General features: G+C 37.0%; 3 protein-coding genes across 3 annotated transcripts; all 3 read left to right on the forward strand.

The window, feature by feature from the left end:
* Positions 1-442: 442 nt before the first annotated feature.
* Positions 443-2,732, forward strand: LOC110934300. Its single transcript, XM_022177452.2, has 2 exons — positions 443-1,437; positions 1,520-2,732. The coding sequence occupies exon 2, from the start codon at positions 1,663-1,665 to the stop codon at positions 2,437-2,439; it is 777 nt and encodes a 258-aa protein (XP_022033144.1). The 5' UTR covers positions 443-1,437; positions 1,520-1,662; the 3' UTR covers positions 2,440-2,732.
* A 1,038-nt stretch (positions 2,733-3,770) lies between these two features.
* On the forward strand, positions 3,771-11,782 carry LOC110932752 (TMV resistance protein N-like). The gene is made up of 3 exons (XM_035988942.1): positions 3,771-3,915; positions 10,050-11,221; positions 11,311-11,782. Exons 1-3 carry the CDS (start codon positions 3,771-3,773, stop codon positions 11,701-11,703), a joined length of 1,710 nt encoding a protein of 569 aa, XP_035844835.1. The 3' UTR covers positions 11,704-11,782.
* A 2,146-nt stretch (positions 11,783-13,928) lies between these two features.
* Positions 13,929-15,363, forward strand: LOC110935556. The gene is made up of 2 exons (XM_022177931.2): positions 13,929-14,414; positions 14,506-15,363. The coding sequence occupies exons 1-2, from the start codon at positions 14,061-14,063 to the stop codon at positions 15,043-15,045; spliced, it is 894 nt and encodes a 297-aa protein (XP_022033623.2). The 5' UTR covers positions 13,929-14,060; the 3' UTR covers positions 15,046-15,363.
* Positions 15,364-19,303: the final 3,940 nt, after the last annotated feature.

Consider the following 19,303-nt stretch of genomic DNA (forward strand, 5'->3'; position numbering starts at 1 on the left):
AAACAAGTAACTAGTCTTACCGAGCAAATCAAAGGTGAGTTCACTACATTCGAGCATGCGTCCCAGTGGTTGGGGACAGTCAGTGGTTTGGGTAAAAACGGGTATATTGGTTAATATTCTCATCTATCATTTTTGTAAGTCCCTTATTATGTTACCTGGAGGGTAACGGGTGTTAGTTGGTAGCGCTACTTAGGTTTGGCACTCTCACACCGCTCCTAGATAGGACGGATGTGAACTAATGACCCAGTCGTGGCCCAGTACTAGATAGGAGTACGTGGGAAGGGCAGTCATGTATTTCAGGAGCCGTCTTGTTCGGAATTGAGATATTAACAATATTACTTGCATTGGTTATTGAACTGTTTTGCATACAACTGGTAACAAACACTTTCTAAAACTGTGAACTCGCCAGCTTTGTCTGATAAACTTGTTACATGCTCGCAGGTCGTTAGGTACTTGGAAACAGGAACTTGCTGGTTGGAGGGCGAGAGTGGTCATGGTTGCATTGATGGATTTATTTGTCAAACATTTATTTATTATGGTTGTTGGGAAAGTATTTACATTATGATACATTAACGCTTCCGCTGAACTTGATGGTTTTCGAATTACTAATGTTTGGATTTTATTACTATTAAATGATGAAACTATATTTTAAACTTATGAATTCAATGTAATTGGTGGCTCATTACTAGGGGTCACATGCCTAACAGGGATACTCCCTAAGTGGTAAATTGAGGGTGTGACAGTTTGGTATCGGAGCCACTGGTTATAGTGAACTTGGTTTTAAAACGTTTTTATAAAACCGGACTATAACCGAACTGATCCGAAATCGACCATGACACTTAGCTCCAGACTGCAAGGTTCGTCTCTTGTTTAATACTGCACATTATTTCTAGTATTTGCTATTAGATAACATTACATGTGAATGCACACTTGGCACAATAGTATGAACTTATATGATAATAACCCACATTACGTGTTTTCAGAGTACAACTTTTCCTTGAACTTTCATAATCTGTGTTGTGGTGTCACCTACTGTATTGCTTGAATTCGGGGAACCTTTCTAACACGAATTGAGTGGAGCTGAGATGAACATGCAAATTGGATTATTATTGTGGGTGCACACATAATAATAATGTGGGGTGCATGTGAGTACCAGTGAAACTTAATAAGTGTGAAAAAGGATTCCACTATGTTAGTTGATGTTATGCTAGAACGTAGAAATCTGTGGAGACCATAGTAATGCTTGCCTCCTACTTGAACTTGCATGTTGAATTTTTCCTTTTCTTATATATAGAATCATGAACGGACGTGGCGGACGTAATGGTGGACGTGGTGGAGGCCGCGGTGGTGGACGTGGCCATATTGCTATGACTCAGGCTGAGTTAACCGATCTCATCAACACTCGCGTGGCTGAAGCCTTAGCGGCTTATCAGGCTGGTACGATGTGTACCAAACATTCTTTATCCTTGATTCGCATGCTTGAGTCTTACCCGTTTGTTTTATGTTCTTTCTCTAATAGGTCAACAGGTGCAACAGAATCAGCACCATCCGCCTGTTTGCACGTTTAAAACCTTCATGGATTGTAAGCCGTAGACCTTCAGTGGGACTGAAGGGGCTGTAGGACTCTTGCGTTGGTTCGAGAAGGCAGAGTCCGTATTCGCGATGTGTAATTGTCCGGTTGGGGACAGAGTGAAGTATGCTGCGGGCACGCTCGAGGATGGTGCCCTGACATGGTGGAATTCCCAGGTTCAGCTATTGGGCATTGAGGCGGCGAACGCCACTACGTGGGATGACTTTAAAGAGTTGATGAGGGAGGAATATTGTCCTCGTGATGAAATACAGAAATTAGAAAATGAGTACAATGATCTGAAAATGGTGGGGTCTGAGATTGAAGCATACGTGAAGCGGTCGTATGAGTTGGCTGACTTGTGCCCGAATTTGTCTCGACATATGCCTCGAAGAATTGAGTTGTTTATCAAGGGGTTACCTCCACGGGTGAAGGGTTTGGTTACTGCGGCAAACCTTAATAACTTAACTCAGATTGTTCGTTTAGCTCACAAGATCGTTGATCAGGAGGTGGAGAGCAATTCGCTGCCACCCCGTATTTCTAGTACTACTACAGCCGCTACTACTTCCACTGCACCTACTACTGATGGCAAGCGTAAGTGGAACGATATGGACAAGGGGTCCAACTCTGCACAGCCTCAGAAGAAGACGGATACTAGCAGCAACCGCAGTTTCAGCCAGTCATCGTCAGTAAATCAAAACCAGAGTAACAAGTCAGGGCAGGGATCATATGCGGGGAAGCTACCTTTGTGCAACAAGTGTAACTATCATCACAACGGGCAGTGTGCTCGGGTTTGTCATCGGTGTAACCGATCAGGGCACGTGGCTAGGGATTGTAGGGCTACACTTCCAGCTCAGCAGCAGCCATCATAGCAGTCGGGTAGACAACAGACTCAGCAGAACCAGGGTACTCAGAAAGGGTGTTATCAGTGTGGGGCCGAGGGGCACTTCAAGCGAGACTGTCCTCACCTGAAGCAGAACACAGGGGTAACAACGGGAATAACAATGCTGGAAACAATGGGGTAATGTTGCGCGTGGGCGCGGGTTTGTGTTAGGAGCTGGGGAAGCATAACCTTTATTCTTATATATTATTTTGATGGGAAAACGTCAAAGAAATGTAACAAAGTTTGCCAAATGTTCTAATTAAGTCATTCAAACTTTTTTTTTGTCTATCTAAACTAACTACACTTCAACTTAATGTTCTCATAGTGTGTGTAATTACCAAGTAACCAGGTTAGTATTTTTTTCATTTTATTTTTTGTTTTCTTTTAATGTTTATGTGGATATTATTTAATGATTTTATAAAATTAAAATATTTTTTAAACCCTAACAAACCTTGGACCTCTCAATTTTCAATCGTCGATCGAATCGGAAAGAACATGTTTTTATTTTGTGGATTTGATTTGCATAATTCAATCATTGTGGCTTCTTAAATTTTATTTCTTCTAGTTTATGTCCTGGTCTTAGTGCATCTTCATGGCAATATCATTGGAATCACTCTTTGAATCACTTGAATGGTTGAATCCTATTTTGAAAGCATATTGAAATCACTGCAATTTCTTCTATTTGTGATTTACAAATTTAAAAATGTGATTTTTTGTAACCCCTGCTCCATTTTGAAACGTACTGGAATCATACATTTTGGAACCAGCTCGGAATTCCATTTTATTATTCAAACGATACACAAAAGGTTTTGATTATTTAATAAATTTTTTAGAATAAAAATATAATTTTTTATTGAAAATTTCATGTTATTATTTATATTTCCCACATCATTAGTAACCTGGTAACCTAATAATTACGTAATATTAGAACAACAAATGAAATTTTAGTGACTTTAGAGAGAAAAAAAGTTTCAGTGATTTAATTATTAATTATTTAATTGGAATAGATGTCAAACTTGATTACGTTTCTACAAAGTTAACCCTATTTTGATTACTATTCTTAATCTTATAGCCGTAATTACTATTCTTAAAAATAATAACCGCATAACCTTTATTCTTATATATTATTTTAATTATTATTCTTAATCTTATAGCAGTAAGAAACAACAAGTTAATAATTACAAAAATTTGTATTGGAATCTTAATCTTATAGCCGTAAAAACCACATATGCATACATCTGTAGTAGAAGATGTAGAACAAACCTCTCAAGTCCGCAAGAAGAAGACTGTTTTTTTTTAACATTTGCAGACGGTTGTGGGATGGAGGAGAGGGTGGATGTGGCGGTTGTGGGGTGGAGGATATGGGTGAGAGTCGGCGTTGTTTGGGGAGGTGAGAGGTCGAGGTTGCGGGTATGGGGTGGAGGAGGCGGCTATGGGGTAGAAGAGAGAGGTGGAGGCGGTGGCTGTTGGTTGAGGTGAGAGGTGGAGGTGGCGGTTGTTGGTGGAGGTGAGAGGTGGAGTCGGATGTTGGAGGAGGAGAGGGGTGAGAGGCGATTTGTGAGAAGGGAATGATAACTAGGGTTTGGAAGTGGTATGAAATAGGAAGTCCACATCTGCTGGAATAAGAGGACACGCGGATGTTTTTAAATGAAATGTCTTCTAAAGAACAAACACTCTGCGAAACAAAAGGTATGCGTGTGGTCTGTGAGACGTAGACAAAAGTGGCCAGAAAAATCTTTTCAATAAAAACAAACAAACAATCCCTCAATCTATATAGAGAAGTTCGCAATTAAAAATGTATATAGACTTATAAGTTGGTCAGACCTGTTAAAACTATATGCTATAATGCAAACTTCATCCAAGTATAAAATAATAAACATTAATACGGGATGTTTGTGAACTTTTCTTTGATTTTGGTGTCATCTTCTTCTCTATCGTTAACCACCATCTCCCGCCACAGCTCCGCCACAGTCCACCAGAAAGTTCAATTGTCAACTTTTCATATTTCTTTTGGTTTCAAAAGTTCAAGGGGTGTGATTATAAAATTTTATGGGGGCGATCAGGATTTTAACACCTATATTACACTAAAAAAATTCAGGGGGAGCGACCGCCCCCTTTGCAGAATTGTAGGTCCGACCCTTGAAGTGATCCTATACATTGAATCCTCGATAATGGGCATGTTAGTCAAATTATATAATACTCACAACTTTAATAATGACATATTTAGCCTCTTAACTAAAAGAATTTTAGCTCCTCGGCTTTAATAATAAGGGTTATTGGATTTTATCATCCCCAACTATCGGCCTTTGGCCGTTGCCACCTCCAACTAACACTTTGACACCCGACACCCCCAACTTGACTTTTAGTTTGTGCTGGCACCACTCAGTTAAATCTTTACTAACTAAGTATGTTTCTTATCAGAGTATAAATTGCAATTTTACCCCTGGGGTTAGAGGCAATTGGCACTCTGACCCCCTCCCTTAAAAAAATTACAATTTGCACCCCAACATTGTTGTTCTGTCGCAAGATTACCCCCTGTGAACAACTTTTGTTAAAAGTCAACATAATTAAGTAACGGTCAAAGGGTATACAGGTCATTTCCACTTTACTTTTGTATCTTACACATTACAACCCTCTATACATTTGAGACTCCCAGCACTCTTACCCCCTTCCCCCACCTTCCCACACCGCTCCTCCAGATCTCCGGCGATCTTCTCTCGAAACCCTAACCTTTTTCCTTCAAATTTCCAAATCTTATTTCTCCGATTTCTTACAACACACATTTATGGCTTCTGAAAATGCCTGTGAATTTGACATCTAATGCAATCCCGCTGATTCTCTCCGGCGACATGAACTTGAAGCCGCTGCTACATGTATTAGACATCAAACTCATCGGCTCTTCACAGGAACGCTACCGTTTACTCCTCTCAAATTCTCTTTCCACTCAGCAAGCAATTCTCGCCACTCGGCTTAATGATCGACTCGAAACCGGCACCGTTATCAAAGGATCCGTTGTTCAGCTCATCGAAAACATTTGCAGCACTATTCAAAATCGCAAGTTCGTTCATTTCTTCTCTCTCTCTCTCTCTTAACACGCTTAGGTTTTCGTATAGATGCATACGGTTTACATTCTAATAGGATACATTGTGTTTGTTAAAACCAGATAGTCCTAAAAGCTTTAAAGATAATTATATGCTGTGGCCATCCTCATCATTGAACTAATCTATGCGAAAGTTGTGTCTCTGTTTTGGGATCAGACCATGCGTAATCCTCAAACTGTTATTAATGTTCCAGCAACATACCATTTAGTGTCAAATATTATTAAAAAGAGCGAAGGTAAGTTAACCTGTCATTGCAAGGATGAGTTTGCTATGTGTTTGACATGCTTTTTATATATATTTTGTGTTTTTTGTGTCATTAATAAACTCTCCTCAAATGAGTTTGAATAGTTTCTTCATTATAAACCAGATTAAAACTAGAATACAAGGAACATACATTGAAGTTCTATTTTATTTGTTTCTTCTGAATTTTTGTTGCCAATGAGGTTTTCTAATGGTTAAATGACCATTTGTAGCAGGTTAGGAATTAACCAAAGTCCATTTCCTAATTGTTAGAGGGTTTTGAAAAGGATTTGTTTCCTGCAGGGGTAATGTTTGGAACAGTCTATAACACCGGGGGGTAATATTGCAGAATACAGAGAACCATCGGGGGTTAGAAGAAAGGATAATATAGTCATTTTACATAAGGGGTAATATTGCAGAGTAGAACAGATCATAGGGGGTAAGAAGGAAGGGTAATTTAGTCATTTTACATACCAATTAACAGAACTGTTAAGTTCTTTAATGGCAGGGGTAATTTTGCGACAGAACAACAATGTTGGTGGGGGGGGGGGGGGCAAATTGCAATATTTTACAGGGAGGGGTCAGAGTGCCAATTGGCTTAAACCCCAGGGGGGTAAAATTGCAGTTTACTCTTCTTATCATACATGGCACAAACTTGATGAGATGGACAGGATCACATGGCGAATCTTGATTATGTGGCACTATATGTATATATAAAAAGTTGCATTTTATAAAGACATCCAAAATCCTCATCTTCAGCCACCATACATTATCATCACACCACACCACCAAGCTCTCACTCCTCCCACATCGAAGCTCATCCATGGAGGTTGATACGTGTGTAGTGTAATATTATTTTGATGAGTATTTAAGCCCCTTTTTACACTTTTAGCCAAGTTTTAAATTTATAAAACATGATATTTACTAACACTAAACACACATATGGGCAAGTGCACCCATCGTGGACGTAGTATAGTGTTGGTAAGATACCGAGGTCGTCCAAGGACACAAGAGCTTTTAATACCGGTTTATCCTCAACGTCTAATCAAATCAAAAGGTTAGAAAAATGTTTTAAACTAAGAAAATAAAAACTAACTAAATGCTGAAAATAAAAATAAAAACAGATAGACAAGATGAATCACTTGGATCCGACACGTGTATTAGTATAACCTTTGATTATTTTCGCACTTTTGCACTTGTTTAAGAGATTATCTTAGTTATTGTAGTAGGCCCCTCTTTTGAAGGAGACGTTACCCTCAACCCAGTAGTTTGAGTCAGCAAGGATACAATCCTAAAGGGTCGGATTATTGAAAGATAATGAATTAAGTTATTAATGCAAATTGTGGTAGGCCCCGCTTCTGGCGGTGACGTTACCCTCGGCTAAATAGTCTGAGTCAGCAGGGATACAGTCCTAAATAGCCGGGTTATAGTATTAATAGTAGTTAACTTATGAGGGGGTCAAAGAGTTTGGATCCCCGCCATCCAATACCTATGGGCATTGAAGGAGATCCTACTAAATTTGACCCAGGTCCCAAGCAGGACCTCTAAACGCTGAACAAGGGCAAGACCCTTACCAAACCGTTCCCTTAACCCCTGACTAGGTAGCCAACATACCTCCATATAGACCGTGGAGATATGAATGGTGAAAATCTTTTATTTTATATAGACAGTAAAATAATGCCAAGACACCACGACAAACGATAAGGAAAGATCACCTTCAACATAAGTAACTAGTTATTAAAGTCATTAATACAAAACCAAATAAAAAAGTGCAAAAGATTAAAAATAAAAAGTATTATACTAAACACTTGTCTTCACCAAGTGATGTAAGAGACTTAGGCAAACATGGCCTTGATTGTCAAGAACTCTTACGATCAATCTTGGATCCCGAGACGACTCACACACTCTATGATGGACAATGGATGATGGTGGTGGATGATGGTGTTATGGTGGTGGTGGGTGGTGGATGAAGTGTGAGAGAGGTGGTGTGCCAAGGGATGAGAGAGAATGAAACCAAGCTCCTCTATTTATAGGCTGAACAGAAGGCTGGACACGGCCCCGTGTCCGCTGGACACGGCCCCGTGCCCGTCTGACATTCTCTCTCCTCATTAATTGTAATTCGCAATTACAATTAATGCGCCTGCTGTACTTTCACCACGCCCCCGTGCTCGCTGGACACGGCCCCGTGGTGGGCAATGGAAGCTTCTACTGGTTTGTCTTTTCTGCTGCTTCCTGGGCACGCCCCCGTGTTCGCTGGACACGGGGCGTGTTCAGACTCAGTTTCTTCTCCTTTGCCTTGGGAGGTGCCGTTGAGGGTCCGGGCAGTCCACTTTTGTCCCTTTTCTTGTATTTATGGTAGAATTAGCTGTCTTTTTGCTTCTTTTGTGATTTTGAGCTCATTTCATCCTGAAAATAAAAAAGGAAGACAAAAACACTCTTTTTCCAACATTAGTACTTAAAAAGGGTTAGTTTTATGCCTTAATTGATGTGATTTATATGTTGTATTTTACACACATCAGAGGTGCAGGTGCTAATAAAACCAGTCATTCTACTCCTCTGCATCTCACTTATCTTACAACCTTCACATTCTCAACAGCTTTCCACATCATTCTACCACAAATCATGCCCCAGATTCGAACAAATAATGCAAGACACCACCACCAACAAACAAATCGCCTCCCCCACCACCGCCGGCGCCGTCCTCCGCCTCTTCTTCCACAACAAAGACGCAAACCCTAACTAGAACCGATCTACTCTCGTTGTGAAGATCTGATTATCGATCTGTTCTATGTTTCAATTCTCGATCCGTTCGTTCGTTATGACGTCATCATCATCTACAATGTAGTACCAGCATGACCTAACTGAAACTGAGATCGATTCAACGAACTCGTTACCGACCGCCGGAGTCTCTTCATTGCTAACTGAAACTGAGATCGATTCAATGAATCCGTTTTTGCACTCGAAACAGACGACGGGGTTGTTAGGTACGGTCGCCGGTGGTGGTGGTGGATCTGGAGTATTGGATACGGTCGCCGGTGGTGGTTGTTGATTTGAGTTTGATTTGAGACAAGATTCGATTTGATTTGAGTATACACAGATCTGACGATTTATTTGTGTGAAAGAAGATAGCTGATGGAAGGTTTTGTTTTGTGTGGATTAGCTTAAAAGAGAGAAGATATCATGAAACCATGTCATCCTGTACAAGTAATTGATAAAGTGCCACAAATTTGCCATGTCATCATGTCCATGTAAGCTAGGTTGTGCCACGTAGGATAAGAAATAAACTCAGTTATTAAAGATTTAACCGAGTGGTGCCAGCACAAACTAAAAGTCAAGTTGGGGGTGATAAAATCCAAGAACCCTAATAATAAACAACGTTAGACCTTAAACTTATTAACATGTTTAGCCTCTCAATTTTAATAGTGAACAACTTTAGCCCCTAAACCTTAATAATGACATGTTTAGCCTCTTAACTAAAACATCAAAGAACTTTAACACTCACAATTTACTTATTTTTGTCTATGTTTGAACCCGCCGCGGAGCGCGGGTGCTGGGTGGTAACCCACTAGTTTTCATTTAAAAAAACAATTTCTACTTTATATTATATTGTGTGCATGAAAATACAAATTCATTTTTATATGCATTGGCTTGTAAATCTCTTGGAGTTAAGAGTGGAGGTGAAGAGCTCGATCCTTTGTAAAGCAATTTTTTTACACCCCTAAATTATGTTTAAAAAGATTGCCGTAAAAAAATAAAAATAAAAATCAAAACGTTGTTTTTCGATCCCTTACAACAGCTGTAAAAAGGTAATAACATAAACATGGCATCCCTTTTTACAGCTGCCATAAATGAAAAATAAATCTAGTTTTTTTTTTCGTTTTGGAAAAGTTATATTTTTTAGGATTTTTGGTAAAAAAATTTTTGATAAAATCTTTCGTTAGAACAAGTTCTCTAAGTTCTCATAAATTTTCATTTTACCCTAACCCTATAAATTTTGTATTTGAAATGTTTTTGACCAAGTTTTTCCGGTTCTTTCATTCGTTCTCTTGGTTCTCACGATATTTAGCGTTCTTATTTAAACTCTTCCATGTATATATATTTATGTGTATATATATAAGCTAGGCTAAGGCTATCCTACTTGCATAAAAGGTTATCCATTTAGATGGATTGATTAGGTGACTTCACCGTATTAGTGCATCCATAAGTTAATTATTTATTTATGTACATTAATTTTAAATTCATGATTATCTTTATTCAGTTAAATATCTCAAACTTATAACTCAGTTCTCTTTAGTTTGTGGATATAATAAATTATCCATATATCGAATATGCAGGCATGAATCACAATTCATCAAAAAAGTTGTCGATACAATTTTGGATAGGCTCTTCGCGTTAAATTCATGTGTAGATGAATGTCTTGTTGGAATGAGGACTCGCTTCCAAGGTTTGAAATCATTATTAGACATTGGATCAGGTTGTGTGCGTATGGTTGGGATATGGGGGGTTGGGGGCGGTGGTAAGACTACTCTTGCTACTTCCGTTTATATGGAAATGTCTCAACATTTTCAAGGTCACTGTATTTTGGAGAATGTTAGAGAGGATACAAGCAAACATGGCTTAAAGAAACTACAAGAGAATATTTTATCATCTCTTTTCAAGAAAGAAGTGAACGTCTATAGTCTTATCGAAGGAAAACACAAGATGAAAAGTATGTTATGTTGTAGAAAAGTGTTGGTAGTTCTTGATGATGTCGATGAACTTGGCCAACTAGAGGCGTTAGCTGGAAAACATAATTGGTTTGGTAGTGGAAGCAGAATAATAATCACAACTAGAGATGAACATTTGCTAAGAACCCATAGGGTAGACCACGTCTATCCTATCGCATTATTATCGAATGATGATGCTACTCAACTCTTTAAAAGGCATGCATATAACGAAAAAGAGCCTATAGAAGATTATGATAAATTTTCTCTACGTGCAGTATCTTATGCTTCTGGGCACCCCTTGTCACTTAAAGTTTTAGGTTCTTTTCTGTATGACAAAAATAAGAACGAGTGGATTAGTGCCTTGGAAAAGCTAAAAGACATCCCAAATCCAAATGTCATGAACATAATCAAAACTAGTTATGATGGACTTGAATCTTACGAGAAAGAGTTATTCTTAGATATTGCATGTTTCTTTAGACGGTGGAACGCGGATAGGGTAGTTCAGATACTTGAGGCTTCTGGTTTTCACCCTAAGATTGGGATGAAGGTGTTAATACAAAAAGCTCTTATAACAATTGTGGATGACATCATTGATATGCATGATGTACTAGAAGAAATGGGACACTACATTGTCAGAGGGGAACATCCGAACAATCCTGAAAAACATAGTAGACTCTGGATAGATAAAGAAATTAAAGAATTGTGTTTTAAGGATGAAAGAATGGTAAAGATTAACCTTTTATAAAACATACATTATGTTATATGTTTACTAAATGATTCTCAATCCACGCATTGTTTCCTGCTTCATTTTAGGAATACGACAAGACTGAAGCCATAATCTATGCAGGTGAAGATGGTACGTCATGCTTATGTAAGATTGTGTCAAAGATGAAGAAACTGAGGCTCCTTTGTGTGACTACACTTGATGATCTCGAGAATGTCGAAGGGACTAATTTTCTTTCAAATGAATTGCAATACATTTCCTGGTTTAATTATCCTGCCAGTCCATTTCCAGACAATTTTCAACCAATGAAGCTTGCTGTTCTAGAATTGTCTTACAACAAGCAAAAAGAACTTTGGAAGGGTTATAAGGTAATTCATTATAGTTTTTTGCTTAAAGTATTTTTAGCTTTTTTTTTAACAATGGAAAACTTTATACATAAACATAATCATATACAACATTTGAAATTTTTTAGTTTGTTATAAATAAATAGTTTAGTTATAAATGAAAAGTAGAAACTACCAAAGATGTATAAACATTTCTTTTTTAAAAACTAACCTATGGTGCCTTGATACATATTTTGACAAAAGATCAAATACAAATAAGTTTATTGTAAAAAAGTACGAATAGAGTGAAAAAGTAAAAAAAAAAGGGTGACATTCTCGTGATTATTTATTCATAGAGTATGTATTTTATTCGCAGATTAATTATCTTAATAAACTAGTAGAGTAATTATGATACACATGTAGAGTAATTTTGAATTTTATATCGTTTGATATCCCGGTAGAGTAATTTTTAATTTTATATTGTTTGATGAATTTGTAGAATAAATGTGTCTGTTATTTTTATATTATTTTTTTGATGAACTGGTAGGGTAATTATGATGCACTTAATAATGAACTGATAGAGTAATTATGATACACTTGTATAGGTAATTTGGAATTGTATGTTGTTTGATGAACTTTGTAGAGTAATTGTGTATGTAATGTTATTTTGATAACTAGTAGAGTAATTATGATGCATTTGTAGAGTAATTTTGAATAACTAGTAATGTATTAATAATAAACTCATTGAGTAATTATGATGCACTTGTAATTGGATGTTGTTTGATGAACTTGTAGAGTAATTGTTTATGTTATGTTATTTTGATCAATTAATAGAGTAATTATGATACACTTGTAGAGTAATTTTGAATTTTATGTAATTTGCTGCACTTGTAGAGTAATTTTGATAATTACGGATATATCACCACTTTTTTTTACCTTTCCACTTCTTTCGTACTTTTTGTACGATAAGCTTATTTGTATAGGATCTTTACTCAACGTATTTTAATCCACTAGTTTCTTTTTTCACTAATATGAAAATTAGAAAATTACAATAAATACTCGTACCATTCTATAATATTATGATAGCTCATGAAACTCTATATTTTATAAAATTAGAAAATTACAATAAATACCAGGTGAAGTCAATAAATACTGGTACCATTTTAGATTTTACACAAGTTTTTTCTATAAAACCCCATTTATTTTTAACTTGTATAGGTAATTGCATTGCATTAGACCAAACTGTATAACTCTTAGCCCCTTTCATTTTAGAAGAAACAAGGTAAGATTACTAGATTTTAATATATTCAAGTATAATGGATCACTTGCATCCAACTTATTGACAAGAATCACAGCAGGAGGATTACTATTAGCACCGGTCTCAACAATATCATCTACCATGTTTGTTTACACACCAAATAATACACAAGAATTAACAATCAATAGTATCACTAAAATCAACGGAACTAAAAACACAACACAAATGGCGAAGCCAAGTCAGAGTGTCCGATCAGTGGTTCATCACTCAAAAGTGCCACCGCAAACCTTATCAAGGGAGCCCCTAGACATAGACTTCACCACCCAAATGCAATAATCAAAAACAAGAAAACAATTAGACAAAATAAATGTCAGAAACAACAAACAACCAACTATACAGTCAAGATGCACAGACAAGATCAACAACTATGCAACAAATAGAACACAGAGACTCGATCAACCACCGGGCTGACTAACCCGACAATAGAAAATGTCTTAACACAACAATTAAATTGTCACAAGAAAGTAAAATTCAGGAAAGGAACAATCTCACCCGGGGGTGCGTATAACTCTGACCGGATTGCAGCCTTCACTTGGGGCTACAAGATACTGATCAAATCAGCAATATGATTCTATCAGTTTGGGTTGTAATCTTCCATCCGGGTGCAAGTCCGTCATCCAATTCAGCTCAATATATAACAAATAAAATAATTAGAAATATATTAAGTATAAACTTGATAAAACATAGGTATAAAATTGTATTTATATGTACATTTTTCACAAAACCCATTAAGTATAAATTAGTTTTTTATTATTAAAAAATAAAATAAAGAAACCAAAGCCACTCTCATTGTTGTTTAACTTCTGAATTTTCTTGATATCAAAACTAATAATGCAAAACTCAAGTCAGGAACTAAAACTAAAATCAAACAATACAACTATTCGTAACTTAGCTACAATTTATTTGAATTCCCACCGGAAGATATAATTTATTTGTTAGATCATATCAATTCTCGTAAACTCGTATATATTAACTTGTCTGTTTGTAGCATCTACCACAGTTAGAAGTGCTTGAACTTGATTACCTGCTGGAGCTAATTAGCACACCTGATTTTGATGGACTCCCACGTCTTAAAAGGTTGATTCTCAAATCTTGTTATGGGTTGGAAAAGATTCACCCATCATTTAGAAATCATACAAGTCTTGAACACTTAGAGGTATCAGATTGTTCCAAGCTAAGGCTTCCAACGATTAGTCAGATGAAAAACATAAAGGTTCTACAAATGACGTCTTGTAATCTACAAGATGGAGATATACCATATGGTATTGGTGAATTATCCAACTTACAAGAGTTAGATCTATGTTTTAACAAATTTTCACGGCTGGATTTCAACTTATCGCAACTTACACGACTCAAAAGTCTCGACGTGTCATGTTGTGACAATCTTCTTGAATTGCCCGAGCTCCCATCAAGTTTAGCAATTTTTACAGCATATCAATGCAGGTCACTCACACTTGTCAAAGATTTTAGCACAAAATGTAAAAACTTATGTCAAGTCTCACTTGCAGTTGAAGTTGAATGGAGTGACAGATTACTACAATCCATGCTTAAGGTATCTCTCGTTTTGAAAATCAAATTAGTTCTATGTATATCGTCCATGTTAATGGGAATTAGAATATAATTAATTTGTGTAAATGAATTAGGGAACAAGTATTGAAAATGGTTGTATGCATCTCCAATTTAGTGACCTTAAGATTCCAAAGGGGTTTACACCTCCTTTGCGTAGAGGAGGTAGTTGTAGATTGGAACTTCCAGAGAATTGGTGTAATGACTTCACTGGTTTCTTAATGTGCTTTGTTACTTCATATGCCTTCTACATGATTGGGTGTGATATAAGTATGAAGCAGGAAAGTGGTATGGATTTCGAAGATGATAGGGTTTGGGAGGAGAGTGATGGTGGTCGTCATACATTGGTGTGGTATGTTTCGTTTGGTTCATTAAGACACACTACTTGGTATCAAACACACAACGCGGTTTCTCTTAAAATTGAAAGTCATTTCCGTATACAAGGTCTAGATCGCTACGATTATGGTTTTGGAGTTAGACTCGTTGAGAAGAAAAGTAGAAGTTGTCAAACAGAAACATCAACAGATTCTTCTTCTCATTATACCCCTAAGATCAAAATTCAACATGACTCAACATCTGAACTAAAGGTATCCTTACATCCATATCGTCGGTGGTAAGGAAGTGAAAATCTGTTGCGCAAGTCTGGAGATCAAACCTCGGTAACACCTGATTTACACCAGACATGTGATTTATCTCCATCATATTGGCGTACACGTGATTTACCGGTCGGTGGGGGACGCCTAGTGGTGACGTACACAATTTTTTTTCAACATCTTCACCAATGTTATGAACTACCAACATCATAATTTATTTTGAGCTTCAAATGTTTTTGAATTTATAAATCAAGCCGGGGTAAATTTGGGATGTACAACAATGGATTTTTGGAAGCATATGAGAAGACAGCTCATCGGAAGTGATGCTTGAATTGGGTTATCTTTTTGGGATTTTTTTTTTTTTTCAAATGTGAATTTTTTATATAAGTAATGTACAAACGACCCGGTGATGCTTTTGTTGATTTGCTTTTAGTTTGGATTCAGTTAATTAATTGATTGTTTTTTCTTTTTAATTGCAAATTTTATTATTTAACTACTTGTAGGCAGTGTTGGATCCAAAAAAAAAATTTCATGGGAAGCAGAATTTTTTTTCATTGGGGACAGAAAAGGGTTTGTTGTTCATGCTAAATAAAAAAAAAACTTCCGTCCAATTCGAGTTAGGTCAAATCAGGTCAGTTCACGTAACAAAAGGAAAAAACTACATTAAATTTAAAAAATGTTATAAAAATATGTCAATCTTCATTGGAATAGAAATACAAGATCTATATGGGGGTGTTCGGCCTAGCTTTTTTTAACTAAGCTTATAGCTTTTTTTAAAAAAATAAGCTTAACTTGATGTTTGGTACCGACTTTTGGCGTTCCTGTTATCGGTTCACTACCATTTTTTACATTCATATACCGGTACCGTAACCGATATTTTCGGATACCGATTCTGTATCGGTTGGCACCGACCTCATCTCTACCCCTGAAACTAAAAAAAGAAAAAAATTATAAGTAAAAGAAAATCAACAAAAAAAAGTAATACGATACCGTCGTTCATACGATGACCATGATCAGGGATGAGCAAATGGTACAGGGTAACAACACTGAATTTCCTGAACCAAAAGCTTTCCAATATCAATTCGGCACCAACTTTTGGCGTTTTCTGTAGATACCGAACAGGACCGTGCCGGTATTTTCGATACCAGTACTGGTTCGATACCGGCTCACACCAAGCTTATCCCAACCCCTGATTAAAAAAGGATTAAAGTTAAAAAGTAAAGAAATAACTATTATTATAATATTAAAATAATAAAAGTATTAAAAAAACTATATATTATTTTAATATTAAAATCACTATTTGTAAAGTAATTACATCCGGCAAAACTAGAAATTTTATTTGAAGATTTTTTGCAATTGCTAGTATTAGTCTGTTACTATTTTTACGGGCAATCTCATCTTTTCACAATTTAAATTCTTAATCAGTGTTTTTCTAAATATCTAGTAAAAATAAAAAAACACAAAATATTAAATAAGATTGCATTTCTCTTGAGAGATGCAGGTTCGACTTCCACTTGGTGAAGAGTGAGACACTGGTGGGCAATGATAGGAGACCCAGGGAAACCTGGGTTGGATCATTCAGCCAAATGGGTTTTACTGGTAATTTCACCGTTGTGCCTATAGGCGGGTGGGTTACTGGTTTTCCCCGGAATTGGTGGTGGACTCGGCTTACTCTCGAAGTACTCCGTTTGTCCAGTGGGTACCCAAGAGTGCTCGGGATTGAATCTGTTGGCCGTTAAAAAAATTAGTAAAATTGATAATGTCACTCTATTTTCTTGTTAGTAGTTATGATGTACATGACATAACAAATTAGGAATGGATCTTTAATTAAATAACAATGTTAACAACAAATGTTCTTTGCGCCGATTACCAACTAGTTCTATACCCGTTTAGTGGATGGGCATTTTAATGGTATAATGACGCAAGAATTTTAGTGTATTCTAAACAAAACATTATTTGTATAAAACCAAAAATAAAGCGTGAGATTTCTAATCAAAAGTCATTAGTAGATATATATTATGCCTAAAAACATAGCAAAGTGAGGTTGTTAACAACTCCAATGAATCAAATTATATCAAGTCTTTAAATTAGCCATTGACTACGAAACATAAGATCGTAGATAGGTAGGTGATCACACAATGTCAAGTAACAATCATGTAAGATAAATATAAGAAATAAAATGTTAAACTTTCATGCAACAAACTTGTTCCTTATGAAGTAATGTATTGGCTTCCGACGTGATCTCCTAGGTCTTGGTCTCTCATGAGATTCATCTGCAACATACGCATCAACCAATGTGATGGGAATTTATGATATATTAAAGAATTAAATTGTTTACGAGATTCTAAGAATGTAATAACATAGTATTAGTAATTAGGTAGGTAGTAACTGCTTCAACTTATACCACCCACACCTCTACCATGATGCGTCGGCTTGGTAACTGACTTCTTTAGATAATAAATACGAATCTAAATTAGAAATCACATGTTTAACATGGATAAATAAAAAAACTACTTCAATTTCCACTATCATACATCTTCCTGGGGTAGTTTGTTGGGTTGAGCAAGTTGTCAATCTATATATTAGTAACTATGTTAATTAATAACATCTATACTATATTATAATGCATGAGAAATGGTAGTTTGTAGGAAGACCCCTAAAATGAGGGTAGTTTGGTCTTTTAAACATTATTTATTTTTTAGCCCCTAAACTTATTACACTTAAATCCCTGAGGTTTTACACAAAATTATAGATAATTAGACTATGGGGTATGGGGTGTGGGTTGGGTAAAAATGCCCAAGTCACCACCCCGGGTGGACTTGGGGTTGGGCGTGGCCCCTTGGGCGGGAGTTCAAGCCCGGGCGTTGGGCATGCCTAGCGGTCCTACGTGGCCGGCTCTTATTGGATTGTTGGATAGGCTATGTTTAAATTTTAAAATGTAACCATTTGGCCAAGCCAATAGTTCAGCCAAGTCGTTATAAAAACCCAACCCCACCGCCTGTCCCCATCGCTACCCCAACCCAAGTCATTCCACCTACCCGAACCGCTACCCACACACACTTGATCGATGGCCTCTTGGACGCACAAGGAAGAGCTAGCCCTTGTCACGAGCGTCGTGGACGCGATGAAGGGCCGCCAACCCGGTGTCCGGTGAAACCAGGTACTGGCCGGAAGCTTTCGCTAGCTACTGGCACAACGCGGAAAACGACCGGCACAATTTAAACGCGTGCCAACACAAGTGGCGCGAGCTACGACCAAAGCTCGATCGTTTTAAAGCCTACTACGACAGCGTCCCGGGCGGTGAAATAAGTCACGAAGACTCGGTGGCGGTGGCCAACATCGAGTTCCGGGGCAAGGAGCGGAAGCCGTTTGACAAGCTCGCCCTTTTCGAAATCTACCTAATGCTTTAGGCTTTTTTTTGTGATCCTTTTTTTTTGTAGAATTTTGTAATTTTTAGGAAATTTTAATAATAATTTTAGGCTTTTTTTTAATTTTGTGTGTAGTTTTTTAATTTTAGTTTTTTTTTTAATTTGGGGGTGACATGGCCAACCCACGCGGGCTAGCCACGCCCCACCATACCCCACAGACACATCACTCACCAGCATGGGGGGCTCGAACACCACATGTCAACCCATGCCTCAAACCCCCGCCCCACCATACCACAGCAAACTTATAAATTTTTACGTATTCTTGAGATATCTTATAAACTATCATATTTAAAAAAATCCAAAGATAACATGATGACCTACACATTTTTGTCGATGTTTCGGTAGTTGTCTTGTTCAATACCGACGCACGGATTAAAAGGTACAAGTCCATAATTCATTAATGTACAATTGATTAAATGAGAGGGGTATTTTAATATATCCCAAAAAATGGTAGTTTAAACTAAAAGTTAAATTTTAGTCCCCCTAATTATTTCATTTTAATCCTTCAATTCCAACAAAATTATAAACCCGAATTAAATGAGCGGACTTCAATGGCTCATGATGAAAATCCAAAATCCAAAAAGTTTTTTTTTTTTTTTTGACAGGAAACTTTCATTAACAAACAGCCAAACCCGAAAACCGGGCCAGCCCAAACAACACAAAACAAAAACGTTACATAATTACAAATTTACACAAATCTATCCAATCAACCAACCGATTGAAATCACGATCTATTTCTAAACCAAAAGAAACCCAAAGCTCTCACTTCACTAAACACACCTTCCACACTAGGCTTGACATCCGAATAAACCGCTCTATTCCTAGCCAACCAAATGCACCAACAAGTAGTAATC

The sequence above is a fragment of the Helianthus annuus genome, chromosome 4, assembly GCF_002127325.2.
Source record: "Helianthus annuus cultivar XRQ/B chromosome 4, HanXRQr2.0-SUNRISE, whole genome shotgun sequence".
In the NCBI taxonomy this organism is placed as follows: domain Eukaryota; kingdom Viridiplantae; phylum Streptophyta; class Magnoliopsida; order Asterales; family Asteraceae; genus Helianthus; species Helianthus annuus.